Genomic DNA, 21,628 nt, shown 5'->3' with positions numbered 1-21,628 from the left:
TATTGAATGAGATTGCCATGTCCCCAAAAAAGACGAACGAAATTGGGAACCATTGATGTGAATTTGTCTTTATTTACGCAGACAATAAATTAGGGAAAAAAATATATTTGACTAAATTATTATTTAATAATTTTTAACTATTATTTTTAAATAAAAATAACTTAATGTAAGTAGTGTTTCCAAAGCATATCTCCCTCGTTACTATTAGCCTGAACTTTATGACTTTCATCACAACCCCTGTCTCCACAACATTACACACGTTCGCTCGGAACATATGCGTTTCCTCCATTATCGTCTATATTTTTTTAATTAAACAAAAATCCTGATATATTTTTCAGTGCATGAATTAAATAATATAATATAGTATAGTATGGCCGCTTAATTTGTTCTGTAGTCATGGTACTTTAGAGTTCCATTTTGACAGCCATATTCATGCATGTGTCGGCTACCAAAAAGGATAATTATTCGATGTTATCTGACTTTATTAGTTAAGTTTGAAAGTATAATAATGATGATGAAATGATGTTAATATTAGAGAGATGGTGGATTGTGGTTTTCGTGACTGTTAAGCGTGTAAAGAACATGTTCCCACCGGATATATATGTTCACATGTGTCAGTGACAGTTGTAACGTTACCACATCGGATGCATTGATACACTCTTGCTCAGAATGCAGACAATTCATGATTGTGACAGGGCAGAACCGATTATTTTGGCACGGGAATCTGATATATATGGTCCATATATGTTTCATTTTGAACCTGTCTTTGTGTTTAATTTGGAATTTGGATGTATATGAATATGATGAAATATTAATAATTGACAAAAATAACCACAAAGAGAGGGAATTATTGGCACAAGAGAAAAAAGAATAACAGCTGCGTATGTAACTGTAATCTCACATCTGCAAAGAGAATGTCTGAAAGTGCGTGCTTCCGCATTCAGAGCTGAATTTTTTTGATTTGTCTGCATATATATATACCCTCTATGAGCTTATCATTGGTATGTCAGAATTTCCACAAATGGATCACTGATACATTTATTAGAAATATTACTATTAATAATAACAACTCTTCTCTTCTCTTGGATCATACTGTTGTACACAACACGGAGTACTTAGCAAAGCATAAAACAAAATATTGGAATTCTAATAAGTTAAAACATGTTTAGTAAATTTATGGATTTGGTGTTGGTATATAGTATAGGCACTAAATTGAACATATACATTTGTATTAAGTTTACATCTCTATATAAAATATATAAATAATTAGAATTTATGAATTTATGTTTACACTGAAAGACACGAATATATGTAACTTTGTTTTGTGCCTCGGATAATAATAGATTTTCATATACCTAATTATTAATATACAGATAGCAAATACGAGATAATAATTACAGTAGTAAGTAGAAGAACTAGGGAAAATAAATAATGATATGCTACTATGTGCTATGTGCTATGAGGTGCATTTGATGAGGTTGTTGTCTTCTTTGGCAATAGAATTTTTGCAGTGAGCAATGGCAGCTTGAATGGCTGCTTGCAACTCTTCCATGGTGCTGTCATTGGCGGCTGAAGTAGGAAGAGTTGTTGCAGTTGCAAGCAAGAGGCCACTGTTTGTTGGAGAAGCCCTCATGGAAGCTGGTGCTGATGAACATTCACCTCTTCTAATTCCTCTCAATTCTGGTTTTTTCTTCCTCATCAAGTTCCCTGAGTGAGAAGAATAAGCACTCTCATGCAAACCAACTTTCTCTCTTTCTCTTCTCCCCCTGAAAAGCCTCTTGAGTGCATGGATCACGTCAAAACCAAGCTTCCTCTTCTGTTGCTTCTCTTTATCTAATTCTTCCTTGTTGCTAACTTGACACACTTTGCGCCCTTTTGATAATCCAAACAATGAGAAACTACTATGTTTATTATTATTATTATTATTGGACTTACTTTCTTCTTCCATTGTCCCTCTCTTAATAAGATTATTGTCTTCTTCTATGAAGTTGTTGCCAATTCTTTCATCCAGGGTTATGTTGCTCCTATTGCTGTGTCCGCAGCTGCTTCTACTAATTTCTTTATTATTGGTATTTTCATTATCTTCCAATAAGAAGTCGCGGATGGGGACGGGGACAGTGAGGCTTTCCATGGAAGTGGTGGAGAATCGAGGTGATGAAGGGAGGTGAGATAGGAGGTGGAGGGGAAGCAAGTGGCCATGGAAGAAAATTTCGTCAGCAGGAGATAAATCTATTGCAAGGGAAGGTGGTGGAACTTTGTTGGTGGAAGAAGAATGGAGAGAGATTGTGAAGGAGAATTCATGAGAAGGGGAGGAAGATTGTGAAGGTGGTGGTGAAGAAGGTTTTGGTAACAGTATTTGCTTTGCTTCTTTATCTTCTTGCCTTGCTTCAATTTGTTTTTGGTGCTGCTGATGATGGTGTGTTTCCATAGCAGTGAATGATGATTGATTACCTTGAAGACTAGCTAGGAAGCTAGATTTGATATGATGCAGTAGTATATAGTATCTTGAATTCTCTCTATAATACTATAATCTTTTTCTTTTTCGGTGGAGATTGGAGAGAGAGATATAGATAGAAAGGTGCTGTAATCTCTTTTTCGTTGTTGTATGGATGTTAACAAAGCTTAAGGAGGGATAAGGGAAAACGGAAACCAAAGGAATAATGATAGATATTCTTTGTCAGAACAGCTGTTTGGGATTGTGCAATATATGTCTTTAAAACTTTTTCATCAGACATTATTTTGGTCTTTAACCCTTAACTACTGTAGTTCACAAATTATTATTTGTTACTACCTCTCCTAATGTAGGTTTTTTACTTGTGTGTTAAGAATAGTGCTTTTATTTGTTTTTGTTGGGTCCCTGTCAGGTCCAACAGCAACCGCTGTGCTGGTATTGGAAATGAGGTCACAAACATCCAAATTTGGCCACCAAAGGAAGATGGATTGTCATGGCGGATTTCAATCAACAAATTTACAACTTTGTTTTTGGCCAAACAAAAAAAATCATTGAGGTCCCAGGAGTAGAAAGAAATTTTCATGTAAATTACTAGAAAGTATTAGAAAGCTGGTCTAACACAGTAGCCATTAAGCTTTGCTTTCTTAATATTTCAAACCTGTATCCTAGGCTAGCATTCTTTTCTAAGACCATCCTAGGTTAGCATATAAAGAGGAACTATTAAGTACCTTTGTTAGAGAATCTCATTTACTGGTGAAAGTTCTCAATATTCATTCATAGTAAAGATGTTATGGTGGAAGACTTCAACTCAAACTCTTGTCATTTTAGATTGACACTGACACAGTTATTCTTGTCTAATATCATGCTGTGTATATATTCTGACAACACGATAATGTTTTTTTAATTTTCTGTGCCGATATATACTAAAAATTAATTGCGGGGTGGAAAAAGCATGGTATGATGGTCATAATATTCTGTGATCTTAATTTTGATGCACTGACATTATAAATCATTTTACATAATTATTCAATCATATTTATTATTTTGGATGATCATTCACGAACCAAAGTAAAAAATAGTTATTTTTATTAACATATTATTACCTAATTAGATCTACGTGTAAAACTGTTTTATACGCGTCAAAATTAAATTCATATACAATAGGCATAGCATGAACAAATGAAAATAATGATTTGTTGGAGAAAAGACAGTGTGAGAGTAGGGGCCATGTGAGAAGATGAAAGCTCAGAGAAAGAGAAGGAAGTGGATCATATAGTCATGTGAGTGTGGCCAGCACCGTGTTCTCGTGTCTAAGTCCATGCACACACCATGCATTGACTGCCATAGACTGATAAAGCCATGGTCTTAGAAGAAGAAGAAGAAGAAGACTAGTTGGGGGTAAGGTGGTCACTGGTCAGTGGTCACAGACCCACACACACGTGCATGCAGGGGAGGTGGTCCATAAAACGAGCACAAAGGAATTTTGTATGCATCATCATGGGTTATAAGGTCAACATCTTAATCATGGAAGCATTATTTCTTTGCACTGATGAATGTAATGAATGATCAATTAACCATCCTCGCCACTTTCAGTACGTAGCATAAAACAAATACTTCACGATCGAACCACATAGAGATCCTCTTTTTGTGGGAAACAGTTTGCTTTTCCGCCTCACATATTAGCCATTCAATATCCTAAATCTTTTTCTTTTATTTCTTACTAGACATGGGCGGTGGTAGGACATGAAGCACATCAACAGCTGAACCTTGGATCAAAGCATCAACTTCTCAGCCTCCATCTCTTTTGTTTTGTCTTCCTAGTATTTTTTTTAAAGAATTTTGTTAAGTATATCAACGACTTTTAGATGAATTGGTAAACCTTCTAACTTCATTTTTATATAGAGTTTCCATTTGACCTAAGGTCAACACTTTTAGTGCAGTTTTCATATCAACAGTAGGAACCACTAGTTACGAATTATGATGTTGAAGCCACTAATTTTCACAAGACAAATGATTCTTAGTGTCTAAGAAAGCTATGATGGCAGTCCTGTACAGAGTTTCCTGGCCTTTTATTCCGGATTATATGTCGGAAATGAATGAAAAGGGTTGATCATGGGGTCTTGGGGAAGAGAATTTTTCTATAATAACAGACATTCTTTTGGTAACAAGAACAATCATAATAACAGGCTACAAGAGCAACCACTCATTAGGCTTAATTTCTATTGTGGAATGGAATTCCATTGACGTCTGATTAAACACTACTATATAGCAATACAACAACAATGGCCACTTTCATTTAAGGTCAGTTTTCCAGATCTCAGAAGAACACATGTACAAAATAAACAGATCTGGGTAAGAAGAAAAAAGCCAACTACCTCCGATATCTTGCTCTGATTTTACAACCATTCACAATACTTGGGTGGATCATATTCCGTTTTCCAAATCAGAAATCTTCAAGCAAGTAGCTACAGTTTGCTAGTCTCCTCACCTTGATGCACTGAAAATAAGTGAGAACCCCATCATGGATTTTGATCTAGAATTCCCAAATAAATCCATATTCTGAGAAGCACTCTTGATCACAGAAGGGAATTACTGTTGCTGCGACATTCCCTTCATATGAACAATCCTTGTCACTCTCAAAATGCAAACGCACATGAGACTTCATTAGTCGTCACTGTCACTGCCACGATGTCTTCCTGAAAATAATTATTTAAACAGAGAATTAGATTATGGACATGTATAACTCGAGTCAGAAGGATAGAAAAGACAGAGAATTGCCACGAACCTGATTTCCGTAACCCTTCCATGGCTTCCTTCTTCTCTTGGCAACTTGAGCAAAGAAAAGGTCCATCCCACGGACGCAATTTTCCGGGGTTGGTCTTCCCCGCATGTATTGAGATACCCTCCCCTGGTTTGATTTCTACTTGACACACAGCACAGATAAACAACTTGAACATGTTGCAGAGTGGATATTTTGTCTCTAACCTGCATTTCAGATAAACACATGTTCAGGTCAAGAATAAAATCTAGCAAGCCAACTGCTAATATTAAACAATGCTTGTTATGGAACTAAACCTCTCTGAAAGCATAGCAGAACCTTCCTCATAGAGCTCCCGTACAATATCTGGCTCTACATATTCTTTGTTGGTATGAGATGATGATTCAGAGCCCTTTTTGCGGAAGATCTTCATAATTCCTTTCATCGGTTTCTTTTGAGTTCGTACAGAAGTATGCGGCTGCTCTTGGGGTAATATATCAACAACAATGCAAGTTGTGTCATCTCTAAGACCCTTTGCTTGTAAAGCTTCCTGAGGGTTAAAAAGAGACAGGAGCAAATGATAGAAATAAGTAATGCATGCCACACAAAACGTCAAAAATACTACCCCAGGTGAAAACCAGGACTATAAAGAATTATTTAAAAGATGTGCAGTAGGCATACATTCACAATTTGTGGTGCTGCAGCCTCTGCTGACATGCCACGACAACAATCCAAGGCCACTTCTGGAGTTAGAGAGTCCCAGACACCATCACTGCTGATAACAAGCCTTCCTCCGGCACTAGAAAGCTGCATGAAAAGAAACAGAGAGGCTCAAACCCTGGAATTAACCTCTTCACATAAAAAAAGAATAAACATAATTTATGAAAAGGGTTTGCATCAACTTGCAAGGCGAGTTTATTGACTTTAAAGGCAACAGATATTCTTAAGAAAACGATAAGATACAAAGTGATGGATTACATACACAATACATCAAAGTAAATTAAGAAAGGAAGCAACAGAAAAATAACTAATCAAAATATGCCCAATATTGCTGTTTGCACGAGAGCAGTGACCAACCTTCACTTGCTTTACATATGGTACAGGAACAATAAATTCACCAACATCCGCATCACCAATGGATCTCGAAAGACACAAGCCACCAGGCCAACATCTCAAAGGGCCAACCTATAAAAATCATTCATCTCATTAGGCATAAAAAGAATGAAAATTTACTCCAAAGCAAGATGGTTTATATCATCAACACAAATGGTAACATTGTCACCAAAAAAGAAATTTTAACAAAATGTTCGTCAAAAGATTGTGTATATTTAATAACCCTCAATGAGTGTTAAGTGCGAGACATGATCATGTGACTAGATTTCAATTAGCTCGCCTCATTACATTCATTGGTATGATTGACGTAGTTTTCTTTTTTATATCTAATGATCTAATTACGTAGTTTAATGCCCAAGCATCATGTGCAAAGAAATAGTATTGGCAGAGGCATTAGTTTGTCTGAGTTAAAGGGGATTGCGATTAAAACAAAATGTACCTCTGCTCCTCCACCTGTATTTAGCCGGCCAACCTCACCCCCGCTACAGGTTATGCGGACCCTCCTGGAAAAGAGAAAAGAAAGGTGAGACTAGTCTGTGTAAGAGTGATTACAAACAGTTTCTCAACCAAAAAGTTTCCCAGTAACATCTTACTCTTCTGCATTGGTTTCAAGTCTATGATCCGCTGACAAGTAATGAATACCACCTTCAGCAGGTTCAAGTACGCAACGCGAATCACCAACTGATGCAACTGTTACCACCCATCCTTCAAGAATCACAAAGGTTACAGTTGTTCCCGATGTTTTTGCTGGATAAGTAAAAATAATGTATATCAGTAAGCCACACAACTAATGAAAACAATATAAATAAAATCCATTAATTCAGAAGAATAAGAACCACCTCTCAGTAACACAAGGGTCTTTTCATTGTTACTGATGTTCTTCAGCAACTATGTATTAATATATATGAAATAGACAAATACGTGTAAAAACAGCTGAACCAACATGAGGGAACAATATTAGACCATTCTCAGTCATTATGGCTTAAGTAACAGGCAGTGCAACTTGCAATCCACCAACAGGGCTTAGATAAATATTACCAACAAGGTGTCAATGTGTCATAATATCATCCACATTTTCAGCATGCATAAAATTTTTTCCCAATTTATTCTTTAATTTGCTAACTTCTGGAATTGGGCATGTGCAAGCTCATTTGGCAATACTCAGAATATTCCAGAAGTACTTCAATTTGCCACACAACTAAATAGTTAGTAGAGGCTGGAACAAATACTACAAGAGAAATAATTAGTCATACCTTTCTGTTGAAAATCTTTGTCAGTTTTCACAAATCCTGCAACCAAAGCCCTGGGCAATGCTGCTATCCACTCATCTCTGTTAAGATCTGAAGGAATTGCACTTAAAATGTTGTTTAGAAGATTCTCCTTGGCATAAATAGCAGCAGCAGTTCCATTGTGACCATCAAATAGCTGCAAACAACTTCTTCATCAGAAAGTGCAATTGTAACAAGGAAAAAAAATTATTGAATCACAAGCATTTAGTGCAAAAAAGTCTAAGATGTTGTTGTGATCCAATCAATGTGAACGAATAAGAATCAAAAGGGAGCTGCTTTCACAAAGAGATTTGACTGTAAGTGACGCAACAACCAGTCAACCACTACCAAAGTCAACAAGCTGGATTCGTCATGCAATTGTGTATCCTCATATCATATCATATCTATCAAAAAGAAAAGAGAAAAATTACCCCGAAAACAGAAAATGTGGAGACGCCATCTCCCATGACCCTCTGGCATTCGTTCTTAAGCAGAATAAAATCCTCTCCTTTCTTGCTCTGGCTGGCTTGGCCGTACACAATCTCCGGCTTCTCGATTTTCTCGTTCACCAATTCGCGCTTCAGCAGCACCGAAAGGGGAACGCTATGGTGTTCACCATGACCAGACATTGTTGCACTTTCACGCACGCACACTTCCCCTCTGTCAAACCAAATCCTCAATTTCTCCGAAAAACACTACCTAGGATAGCAGAACTTTATTTACTTCCCTGCCTTTTTAATTAACTAATAAGAATTATCCATTGTTGTTGTTGCAACAAGATCCTAAAAATCAAAAACGGCTTATCGCGAATCCCAATGCGATTGCAGTTACTCATAGATACACGGAATCGAATAACGAAATCTACGCGGGGTCACAGAATGAATTCACTGGAATGTGTATAGCATTCAAAAAAAGAAAATGACATGCTGCTTCGTCATACTTATTCAGTTAATTAGTTAGCAATAACGGAAAGGTGAGAAAAGGATAAGAAAGAGGATTTTACAAGGAAGGTAGTTAACGATAATGGCGAAATTCTGGAGATACGTTGGAAAGGGGTATCGAAAAACGCGGATCCCGCTGTTGCTCAAAACTGCCATTGTCGATACACAATAACACTCCCAGATGCAATAAACCACCAAATCAAACGAACCATTTTTTATTTTTATTTTCCCTTTTATGACGTGGCAAAACGCTATCGTTTTGAATCGCTCGGCGCAAGCCACGTGAGCCATTTTTGGAGCCAAGGTTTGTTTGGTGTCAATGTCAAATGTGCTTTTCTGTTTTCTCAATTCTTTTTCCATTTGCATGATCTACAATCTAATTAGATTTCCTGTTCATAAACAGTAGAATTTCACTATGGATTGACTATTCCCAGAGTTGGCGCGGTTAATGCTGATGATGGGCCCATAGATTTAGAAACAGATTATGGACGATCAATGATTAGTGACATACTGACGTGGCAACTACTATGGGTATGTAATTTCATTGGTTGCATGAGGATGGTGGATTATGACTCTCTTTTCTAGAGATATTCCATATGTTTGTGATATAAATAATTTAAATATTATTTAATAATTAATAATTTATATTTTTAAATAAGTAATTATTTAAATTAATTTTTGAAATTTTTAGAATTGGATACTTTAATTTTTAGAAAAAAAATACTATGAAATTATTAGAATTTATTATTTTTGGTTATTACTTATTCATTAATTTAATTTTTTTAATATAATTTTTTTAGTCTGGTAATACAATAATATATTTTATTCTATATTTTTAAACATTGATAGTTAATTGATAATAAAAAATAATAAATTCTGATAATCTTCTAACATTCTTTGTTTCAAAATACACAAAATAATTTTCAACATTTATCATCTTTTTTTTTAGTGATGGAAAATTTTAACTAGCACACATGGCTATTAAGTATCTATGTGTGCAAACAAGACAAACCAATCTCAAGAGATAAATTACAAAACAATCATAAAAAAAACATTATTACCTAATGTTATAAATATATTTGTTATAAATGTCTTAGACTATAATCGTATTATAAATTTCAAATAGATAGAGTCAATTATAAATGCAACTTAGTTGAGTTAGGTAAGAGTTAGACTATTGACTATAAATAGCCCCTTTTAATGTTCGCTACACAACACAATCATTAATAAAATCATCTTTTATTCTCCATGTTCTCTTTCTTCTCCCTTCTCCTCTCAAATCCTAATCCTTAGCTTATTTAAGATAAAATTTTCTGACTCTCACTTTGATGAAATAATTTTTTCAAAATTAGATGGTGAAATAACCAATTGAAAAAAGAAATTACTTAAAATAAAAAATATTGTCATTATTCCATTTAGATTCTCGCACTAGACAATGTGAACTAGAAGTATAAAAGTTAATTCATATGCAAAATGTTACAAATTAATTGTCAGACGCATTTACTGACCAAAAGAGAGTAACCAAATCTCACATTTCAACTGCAACTGCACCAATAAAAATAAGTATCTCAAAAAGACAAATTGTCATTGCAAATAAAAGCAATCCACGCCTAAAGCGTGGAAGACCAATTAGTTCTATGAGAGATAATTAATCATGATGGTTATAATATGGAGGCAAGTTCTCAAAGAGAATCCAAAGACATAAATATTGAAAGTACCTAAAAATAAAGAGATCTCGATAACTTATGTCACTACTGAAAAAATATGGGACTGAAAGTATACCGTTGTCAACAATATTTTTGCTTATAATATTGTTGTTGAACTAATAAAACAAGATGGATCACAAACTAAAATCTATCAAAAAATACAGAGAAATGATTTGTCAAAATGAAAAAACGCAATTCAAGCTGAATTAACTTCTATTATAAAACGTGAAGTTTTTGGTCTTATAGTCAAAATACTTGAAGATATAAAACTAATGGAATACAAGTGGATTTTTGTGTGCAAACACGATGAAAAAAATGAAATAGAAAATTATAAAGCACGACTAACAGCACAAGGATTTTCATAAAAACTTGGTATTGACTATATGAAAACATATTCTCCCCTAATGGATTTAATTATATTAAGATATCTTATTAGTCTGGCATTGCATAAAAAATTTGAGATGCATCTAATGGATATTGTTACAATCTATTTATATGGATATTGTTACAGTCTATTTATATGGCTCAATTGATAAAGAAATTTATATGAAAATTTCTAAAGGATTCAAAGTGCCTATGCATATAATAATTTTCTAGAGATTTGTTCAGTAAGGCTTCAAAAATTATTGTATGAATTAAAACAATCTAGGCTTATGTGGTATAAATATCTTAGTGAATACTTATTAAAAGATGGATACAAAAATGACCGTGTATGTCCATATGTGTTCATAAAAAAGTTTGAATTTAAATTTGTTATTATTGCAGTATATGCTGATGATTTAAACATCATTAGATCATTCGAAGAGATTCTAAAAATTGTAGATTATTTAAAAAGAGAATTTAAAATGAAAGATTTTGTCAAGATAAAATTTTGCCTTGCCTTACAAATTGAACATTAAAGGATGGTATATCATCCATCAGTTCACTTATACTGAAACACTTTTAAAAAAAAATTTACATGGACAAGGCACACCCATTGAATACTCTAACGGTAATGAGATCACTAGATGTGGATAAAGATTTATTTTGACTTTGTGAAAGTAACGAGAAGTTCCTTGATCATGAAATACCTTATCTTAGTGTTATTGGTGCACTAATGTATCTCGCTAACAATACAAAACTAGATATAGTATTTTCAATAAACTTGTTATTAAGATTTAGCTCATGTCTAACTAGAAGACATTAGAATAATGTTAAACATATATTAAGATACCTTTAACGATCTATTGATAAGGATTTATTTTATTTTAATGAAACAACATTTCAATTAGTTGAATATCCAGGTTTTCTTTTTGATATGTATGAAAGCAGGTCACAAACAGATTATCTATTTATAAGTGGAGGAAGAGCTATATCTTGGTGCTCAACAAAGCAAACTATAACTGCAGCCTCCTCAAATCATGCAGAAATATTGGCAATTCATAAAGCAACTCAAAAATATATTTGACTTAGATCAATCACCCAATATGTTCAAGATATGTGTGGTTTACCCATAAAAAAATATCATATGTGTAACACCCTAACTACCAAAGCTCACACTTCCGGCTGCGCGACTCTGATAGTTCGGACATTACGACGACTTTATATTATTTAATACTAAAATATGAGCCTGTTTAAAACTTTAAACCGCAATACCGCTCCCAAAAATACTTTCGTTCGATAACGTACATCCATAAATACCATTCAACTTACAACAACTCATAAAGAGTACATCCATATATATATACATAAATATATATAAATAATATTACAAACATAATCCAATACAATTCCTATCCCTCTTACAGAATATATCAAGATAAAGGCGAGGGTACAGTAAACCATAACTAAAACAATACAGAGCATCACAACAACAATTAAATAAGCTCTTCGTAGCTTCTGCGCCCATATCCTGAAAGGGGAAAAATGTAGGGGGGTGAGAACATCATCCTCGAAAGGGTTCTCAGTAGAGGGTTTTTGGGAATTACTGTAATAGGATACATGAAGATAAACCGTACCAGTGATTAATAACCTTCTTATGCCTCTTTTCAAAAACACGGTTTTCAATAAAAGTAAAGTAAAAAATCTTTACTGAAAGAGGAACCATTCAATTCTCAAAACTCAAAAGCCTTCCAAAACGGTTTATCTATGCGGAACCAAAATAGCCTTTCATAATTTTATTCCAAACCAGAAACACAAAACCGAAATCAACCATCAGTTCATCTCTTTTCAACCACGGCCCTAGGCCCAAACAATCCAACCAACAACCAGTCACCACAAATCCAACAGAGTCCCAGATGCAAACACAGATAGGAAGTTCAAGCACAAACAAACAGTTATTACAAGTAGAACAGTTAGCAATTAATCACATAGGCAAACCAAGTATAATATGCACACCCAACCAATGTCACACAAATGCATATGATGCATGCCTGTCCCTAGTGGCTGATGATATCATCTGTCGGTTATAGAGCCAACCCGACAAGTCCTGGTAGCTAACCATTGGACTGTCCCTCTGTCGTGCATCCCCAACTCGAGTTATACTCATCATAAACTTGATCATAATCATGATCCATATCCATCACCCTCACTGGTGAATATTTACGGGGGCGAGCTCATCCGGGCCTTTCACAGTGCCCGGCCACACTTACGACATAGGGTCAACAGAGTATCAAGTCTCGACCCGGAGCACGTGGTGGCTAGCCACTGCTACTACCCAGGGAAACTCGTATCTCAGATAGTGGAAGTGCAACATTCACATTTACCAATGATTCAGCATAAACATGCATTCAATCTCATCCATGGATCAACATCCATCTCAGCCATCCGGCTCACGGTTCAGTCCAGAACCAGCCAATATTCATATCATACACAGCCATTCTGGCTCACGGTTCAATCCAGAACCAATCAATATGTATAAACATACACAGCCATTCCGGCTCTCAACAAAACAGCACTTCCACATTCAAAATCATCAAATTCATGAAATCGGCATTTAAGCCATAAATCATTTTCTCAATTCATTTTACTTTGAAATCAAGTTTCAACTCTTTTCAGCCTTGGCTTTAAAGATCTCATTTCTCAAATTATCTCAGGCTCATAAGCCACTTTTACTCAAGGTAAATTCCCCTTTTAAAACAATGCCACTCTCGGCATCCTCTTTCCAAAACTTCCATAATCATGGTAAGTTAAAAGCCTCTTTGAGATATTCAAAATCACCCATCCAATAATGGGATTTTATAACAAACGTTCCTTGGCAGAGTCCCAAGTCCTTAGGGAAGGTCAGCTTATATCAATTCCTTAAAATCATATATTCTCGGTCCAAGTAAATAAAACTGAATTTATTATGAAACCGACCATACAAAATCACAAGTTCCAACCCGGTCCAAAAATAAACTCATTTGAAATAGAACCGGTTCATTTGAATCAAACCACTTTCAGGTTTCTTTTTGGAACCCATTTTTATAACTCTTCCAAAATGCCTCAAGCTTAATTACTCAATCAAAAGTCCAGATTCCTTTGAAATCACTAAAAGACCCTTTTTATATTGAAATCAATAGTAGAGCATCATTCTTTCCTTCAGTGATTCAATCGGTAAAAATAGTTCATTTCTAAATGGGCCGAACTCAACGCATAAAGTTCATTAAATAAATTAAGCTTGAAAACATAATTATTCTCTTAATAAATCACATAATACAATTTCCCAATTCCAGCCATTTTTTTAAATAACTTTTCAAACACGACTAGGATTTTGCAGAAATTTCGGCAGCACCTCCCCTAAAACTTGGACTTTTGCCACCCGGTTCGGGTCCCAACTAAACCGTTTCTCCTTCCTTTTCAACAGCTCAAAACCAGAAATCAATTCAAAAGCAAACTAAATCCAATAGTTGCCTCAGTGGCATATCTCAAGAAAACCATTTCAAAATCAACTCAATATCAACCGATTTAACTCATTTTCAAAGCTTTAAAGAATCGGTTCAGCATTAAATCATTTATCAAAACCAAATCAATTAAAGCGACCCAGGCTGACTTTCAAGAATATTCTATCTTTCACATCATCAAAATAATTGACTCAATTCAAACTAATCCTCAACGGATTAAACTCATATTTCAAATCTTTAAAGAATCAACTTCAGACATTACATTTCACAAAGCCGCATCACAATTCAACCAAACCATCATCCATAGTCATTCGAGTCAATCAAATAATACATAAGGCAGATACAATCACCAAATACACAATATCTCGCACCAGTATCCATATGTAATAATTCCAATACATAAAACACAGTTTTTGGAAAGCGCCCCTACCTCAAAACGCAATTCCATAACCCAAACGCCTCATCAAGTCCTTTCCGCCTCAACCCGAACTGACGGCAACCAAAACCTCAGCTCCAAGCCACTTTCGCAACAGTCTCAACAACTCGAATCGCAACATACAACAACCGAAACTCAATCCTATAGCAATTAACGCCACAAACCTCAGCGTATGATAACAGAACGGTAACTAAAAGGCTTTCAAATCTAAACGCTTACCGAACCGAAAAAGGAACGGCTGAACCGAAGCAGCGGCAGTCTCCGAACCGGTTTGGCGGCAGCCCGGCAGCCACCTCAAGCGGCAGCGGCGACGAATTCTGATCACGATAACTGAAACCAACATGCAGTGACCATAATATTCTCGGAATTCAAAAGGACGGAGGCTAATGACAAGACCCTTACCGGCAGAGTTTTCCGGCGACGGCAGCAAGGGCATTTTCCGGCCGCAAAGGCTTACCGGCACAACTCAACACAGAACCACAAAGAGCGGTGACAACCTCCAACGACTCCGGTGAGTTCCCTCAACGACGGTGATGGCCGAAACCCCGACGGCGCTAACGGCGGCAGGAACAGCGCCGTTGGCTTCGCACAGCACGGATCAGCAGCGGTCCTTGTGCAGTGACACGCGCGACGGGAGGCACGGCCTCCCTCTCCCCGCAGCTCTCTCTCCCGTCTCGTGAACGTGTCCCTCTCGGGATTCAGTTGCTGCAACGCTTCCTCTTTGGCCGCGACTCATGGTGGCGATAGCAGCGCCGTTGGAAGACATGGAAGCAGTGGCGGCGACTAGGACGACGCAACGAGCAGCGGCTCCGAGATCTCCAGCGACAGAATGGGGTGATGGGTGGCAGAATCGCGACCGGGCAGGGATGAACGGGGCAGCTTCGATGGCAGCGCTCCTTGCGTGCGGCAGTCTGGCGGTCACGGCGGCAGTACTCAGCCGGCGGCGCTAAGCCCTTACCCCTCTCCTTCTCTCCTTCTGGATCAGTCTCCATTCCTGATTTCCCATTTCTTTCTTTCATGCTTCTGTGTGTGTGGCATCGCTGAGAGGGTGAGAGGGAAACATGTAGAGGTGTGGCTGCTGGGTTTGGGGGAAGGGGATTTTTCGGCGGCTAGGTTAATAGGTTGGAGGGTGTGTGTGTAAATTAGGGTTAGGGGCAATATAGTAAGTTCACATAAAATTGAGAATAATATAGTAATTGAAACCCAAATTAAATCCAACACTAGATGTATATAGAAAATACTATTTGCTCATCAATTTCACAAATTATTTTCCATAAAATGCCCAAATCAAAATAATTAGAAATAATATAATTAAACCCCTTTATTTTTCCAAAGTAGCAGTATTAATATTTAAAATATTAATTATCTAGTCCAAATCATATAAAATCCTTATTATTTCACAACTATTGACTTTATAATTTGAATATAGGAAATAATCCAATAATTATAAAATTGGATAATAAATCATAACTTGTCTCAAATTAAATAAATCACAACTTGCCTTAATTATCTTTAATAAAATGATTTCCGAAATTAAGGCTATAAATAACTATATGATTTGAGACTTGATCATAATAAGACTTTTCAAAGATTCTGGGTCTTACATTCTACCCATCTTATAAAAATTTTCGCCCTCGAAAATTGATACAAAATGAAAGAAATTCCATAACAGTTCACCCTTGAACACATTTAAGGAAGAAGCAAAAATATCTCATCATATAAACATATATACGATTTTCAAATACTTTGATTGTCATATGCATAAGGGTACAAAGGCAGGGGTGTGATTGCAAAGCAAACGTTACAAGGTAGGCTCAATGCAAAAGATAACATGGGTCAATCATGTGATAGTAGGGCAAAGCATCAAAGGCTATAAAACATGATGGGGTTAAAACGATGTGCTCAATATCCGCACACTAATCTCATATCAACCTCAAGGTTTCAACTTTCCAATCCCATCAAGCACTTTACAAACCCCAAATTTGATCACAAACCTGACAATCACAAACCCGTTCGCAAGGAACAAGACACCCACAACTCATAACGTTGCACACCTACCGCTTCAACTTCCGTATACACGTATCACGTCTTAGAGAACTAACGCATCGCGTTACTACGTCTACAAGTCGCATATGATATCAAAACAATTCTCGAGTCTACTCAGAAGGATACCAGATTTAGAACGGAGGGTCAAATGTCAAGGATAGCAATAATAGATTTGAGAGAATATATCCAATCCCAGATAACCAAGGATACTCAAGCAATGAAGTTTGCTAGACACAATTCAATTAACAACCTCAAAGATAACCCTTGAATCAAAGAAATCCAATAGGATCAACAAAAAGGAGGATCAGCGCATTAGCTTGAAACAAACTCAAGCTGAGTCAAAGAAGCATGAGGTTTACAGAAGAGAATATTTCAAACCCAAGACAAAGCTCACAGAACTCAAGAGCATGATTAAAATTACTTCCAAATACATTGTTCTTAAGAGAATAAAAAACTTGCAGGAAAAATCACCTCGCAGTCTAAAAGAAAAGTTAAGCAACAAATATCCTTCAAGAGAGTAACAAAAGCATAAATGTGGCTTTACTTCAATACAATTTCATGTTGAAGTAGATTTTGTAGAGTTTTAAAAACAAGGTGCACACAAGTTTGGCTAAAAGCTAAAATATTTCCTCAAATATTTTAGAAAGATAATTAGGTGCACAGCTTAACCAAAGGCAATCATAAAACTCAGAAAAGAAATCAAATGCTTGTTCAAAAATTCCCAAAGCTCATATTCAAACAAGCATGTATAAAATCATGGCAAAGACGAAAGAGAAAATTAAACTCTCTTTAGAAAGGAAATTCTGAGGTAAAAATTTGCTTACAATCTGGTAAGGAAATAGGTGGTGCGTTACAAACAAACCTGTTTCCACTAAACAAGGAGGCTTTTCAAAACTTCATTTAAAATAGTGCATGCCAACTTTAAATTAACTTCGTCAAAATTGAACAATGGTTTCAATCTAAATCAAGCAACAGAAAATAAATTCCGTTTAAAACTTCGTCAAAGAGAATTCGAAACTTCTTTAAAAAGTTCAAAACAAGACTCCAAAAGTGTTTCTTGAAATCACCATCTCAGAAGAACATTCAAGAAGTTTAAGATGTACTAAAAAGGAGTCAAGCCTTGCAAGAAAGGATCTTAAATCAAGATAGTTCAAATAAGATCCACTAGGCATGAGGCATCAAACCAGCTTTCAATCGATTCAAAAGAATACAAAAGTCATAGGAAAATACAACCCAATCATTAGTAATTTCCCAAGGATAAATCTTTGACTAAAAGCTCTTGTAGAGAAAATGAGAGAATAAACAATGCACTAATTTGAAACGAATCAAACTGACTCACATAAGAATGAGATTCACAAGAGAGGACAAACCAAGATCAATGGTAATGTTCACAAGATGTAAAAGATTAGTTAAAAACAGAATCACGTACGACATTCATAGATGTGAAAAGCTTAAGAAGGAACGAGTCCGTTCATAAGAAGAAAGCTGAGTCCAACATTTTCAAAAGAACAACAATGGCATAAACCAGGTAGTATGCTAAATCCAACTCAATTCAAAATAAGTTAAGTAAAGCTTATCAAACGAAACTCAACCGAGACAAAAATGGTAAATCCTTTCTTTTCAAAATTTTGAAAAATATTCCAAATACATAATCAAATGAAGATGTGCATTGGAACTATAGTAAAATTACTAGAAAGTCAATTTGTATTTAAAGAAAGTGCAATTCCGCAAATCAGTAAAGGTACAAGCGAGGTATTAGAAATAAATAGCTATTAAACGGTTTAAGTAATCTCGAAGTTTCATATATAGATAAGAATATACCTAATCAACAACAATTTATAAAATCTCAAAATTGGCTGTGATCACTGTCAAGAGAAAAAAACTGAATCAACAATTCCTCCAAGAGTGGACTCGGAATCCAGAGTAAAATGCACAGTGCATTAGGACAAGTTCAAAGCCATATCAAAGGATACATTAATCAAGAGGAACTCAAACAGAGAAAGATAGATACAACAAGGATTTCAAACAAGCATATGCACTTAGGATCAAACAAGAATGCATATGAATAGAGGAATAAAGTTGAAACATCAAACTACTTTTCAAAAGGATTAGCAAACAAGAACTTCAAGTTAGGATACGAAAGAACAGGTCGACTCGAACAGATTTCAAGACTCACAACTGAATAGCCTCGAGAAATAGTTTCCAACGTTCCCAAAACTCGCGATTCGCTTTACCTGAAACTCGTATATCATCTATGATAACCCATCAGTGCTTTCATATACATAATTCACTAGTATTAAGCCGGCCAAACTTAATACCGAGAATTATGCAATGCAAGACTAACAGCGTTAATCAATAGATCGTCATGTGCATAAAGCTCTAATTCTCGTCATTCGACAAGACCTATTCCATGACAAACGCTCAGAGCATGCAATTGAAGCATAGTCAGTCCATTCCTCAGGCTCTACAGGAAGAACTGCTCTGATACCATAATGTAACACCCTAACTACCAAAGCTCACACTTCCGGCTGCGCGACTCTGATAGTTCGGACATTACGACGACTTTATATTATTTAATACTAAAATATGAGCCTGTTTAAAACTTTAAACCGCAATACCGCTCCCAAAAATACTTTCGTTCGATAACGTACATCCATAAATACCATTCAACTTACAACAACTCATAAAGAGTACATCCATATATATATACATAAATATATATAAATAATATTACAAACATAATCCAATACAATTCCTATCCCTCTTACAGAATATATCAAGATAAAGGCGAGGGTACAGTAAACCATAACTAAAACAATACAGAGCATCACAACAACAATTAAATAAGCTCTTCGTAGCTTCTGCGCCCATATCCTGAAAGGGGAAAAATGTAGGGGGGTGAGAACATCATCCTCGAAAGGGTTCTCAGTAGAGGGTTTTTGGGAATTACTGTAATAGGATACATGAAGATAAACCGTACCAGTGATTAATAACCTTCTTATGCCTCTTTTCAAAAACACGGTTTTCAATAAAAGTAAAGTAAAAAATCTTTACTGAAAGAGGAACCATTCAATTCTCAAAACTCAAAAGCCTTCCAAAACGGTTTATCTATGCGGAACCAAAATAGCCTTTCATAATTTTATTCCAAACCAGAAACACAAAACCGAAATCAACCATCAGTTCATCTCTTTTCAACCACGGCCCTAGGCCCAAACAATCCAACCAACAACCAGTCACCACAAATCCAACAGAGTCCCAGATGCAAACACAGATAGGAAGTTCAAGCACAAACAAACAGTTATTACAAGTAGAACAGTTAGCAATTAATCACATAGGCAAACCAAGTATAATATGCACACCCAACCAATGTCACACAAATGCATATGATGCATGCCTGTCCCTAGTGGCTGATGATATCATCTGTCGGTTATAGAGCCAACCCGACAAGTCCTGGTAGCTAACCATTGGACTGTCCCTCTGTCGTGCATCCCCAACTCGAGTTATACTCATCATAAACTTGATCATAATCATGATCCATATCCATCACCCTCACTGGTGAATATTTACGGGGGCGAGCTCATCCGGGCCTTTCACAGTGCCCGGCCACACTTACGACATAGGGTCAACAGAGTATCAAGTCTCGACCCGGAGCACGTGGTGGCTAGCCACTGCTACTACCCAGGGAAACTCGTATCTCAGATAGTGGAAGTGCAACATTCACATTTACCAATGATTCAGCATAAACATGCATTCAATCTCATCCATGGATCAACATCCATCTCAGCCATCCGGCTCACGGTTCAGTCCAGAATCAGCCAATATTCATATCATACACAGCCATTCTGGCTCACGGTTCAATCCAGAACCAATCAATATGTATAAACATACACAGCCATTCCGGCTCTCAACAAAACAGCACTTCCACATTCAAAATCATCAAATTCATGAAATCGGCATTTAAGCCATAAATCATTTTCTCAATTCATTTTACTTTGAAATCAAGTTTCAACTCTTTTCAGCCTTGGCTTTAAAGATCTCATTTCTCAAATTATCTCAGGCTCATAAGCCACTTTTACTCAAGGTAAATTCCCCTTTTAAAACAATGCCACTCTCGGCATCCTCTTTCCAAAACTTCCATAATCATGGTAAGTTAAAAGCCTCTTTGAGATATTCAAAATCACCCATCCAATAATGGGATTTTATAACAAACGTTCCTTGGCAGAGTCCCAAGTCCTTAGGGAAGGTCAGCTTATATCAATTCCTTAAAATCATAGATTCTCGGTCCAAGTAAATAAAACTGAATTTATTATGAAACCGACCATACAAAATCACAAGTTCCAACCCGGTCCAAAAATAAACTCATTTGAAACAGAACCGGTTCATTTGAATCAAACCACTTTCAGGTTTCTTTTTGGAACCCATTTTTATAACTCTTCCAAAATGCCTCAAGCTTAATTACTCAATCAAAAGTCCAGATTCCTTTGAAATCACTAAAAGACCCTTTTTATATTGAAATCAATAGTAGAGCATCATTCTTTCCTTCAGTGATTCAATCGGTAAAAATAGTTCATTTCTAAATGGGCCGAACTCAACGCATAAAGTTCATTAAATAAATTAAGCTTGAAAACATAATTATTCTCTTAATAAATCACATAATACAATTTCCCAATTCCAGCCATTTTTTTAAATAACTTTTCAAACACGACTAGGATTTTGCAGAAATTTCGGCAGCACCTCCCCTAAAACTTGGACTTTTGCCACCCGGTTCGGGTCCCAACTAAACCGTTTCTCCTTCCTTTTCAACAGCTCAAAACCAGAAATCAATTCAAAAGCAAACTAAATCCAATAGTTGCCTCAGTGGCATATCTCAAGAAAACCATTTCAAAATCAACTCAATATCAACCGATTTAACTCATTTTCAAAGCTTTAAAGAATCGGTTCAGCATTAAATCATTTATCAAAACCAAATCAATTAAAGCGACCCAGGCTGACTTTCAAGAATATTCTATCTTTCACATCATCAAAATAATTGACTCAATTCAAACTAA

At 36.0% G+C, this 21,628-nt stretch overlaps 2 protein-coding genes across 2 annotated transcripts; both read right to left on the bottom strand.

Moving 5' to 3' along the window:
* Positions 1–1,248: 1,248 nt before the first annotated feature.
* Positions 1,249–3,223, bottom strand: LOC107605828 (BRI1 kinase inhibitor 1-like). Its single transcript, XM_016307744.3, has one exon. The coding sequence runs from the start codon at positions 2,426–2,428 to the stop codon at positions 1,457–1,459; it is 972 nt and encodes a 323-aa protein (XP_016163230.1). The 5' UTR covers positions 2,429–3,223; the 3' UTR covers positions 1,249–1,456.
* A 1,422-nt stretch (positions 3,224–4,645) lies between these two features.
* Positions 4,646–8,706, bottom strand: LOC107605827 (putative protein phosphatase 2C 12). The gene is made up of 9 exons (XM_016307743.3): positions 8,023–8,706; positions 7,577–7,748; positions 6,917–7,070; positions 6,763–6,826; positions 6,288–6,395; positions 5,892–6,017; positions 5,528–5,760; positions 5,238–5,437; positions 4,646–5,148 (listed from the first exon to the last, which is right to left on the bottom strand). The coding sequence occupies exons 1-9, from the start codon at positions 8,218–8,220 to the stop codon at positions 5,117–5,119; spliced, it is 1,287 nt and encodes a 428-aa protein (XP_016163229.1). The 5' UTR covers positions 8,221–8,706; the 3' UTR covers positions 4,646–5,116.
* Between the last annotated feature and the right edge of the window lie 12,922 nt (positions 8,707–21,628).

The sequence above is a fragment of the Arachis ipaensis genome, chromosome B7, assembly GCF_059453495.1.
Source record: "Arachis ipaensis isolate K30076 ecotype BB chromosome B7, ASM5945349v1, whole genome shotgun sequence".
NCBI classification, from domain to species: domain Eukaryota; kingdom Viridiplantae; phylum Streptophyta; class Magnoliopsida; order Fabales; family Fabaceae; genus Arachis; species Arachis ipaensis.
The sequence above is the reverse complement of the archived record's forward strand: the minus strand, read 5'-3'. Positions and strand labels throughout refer to the sequence as shown.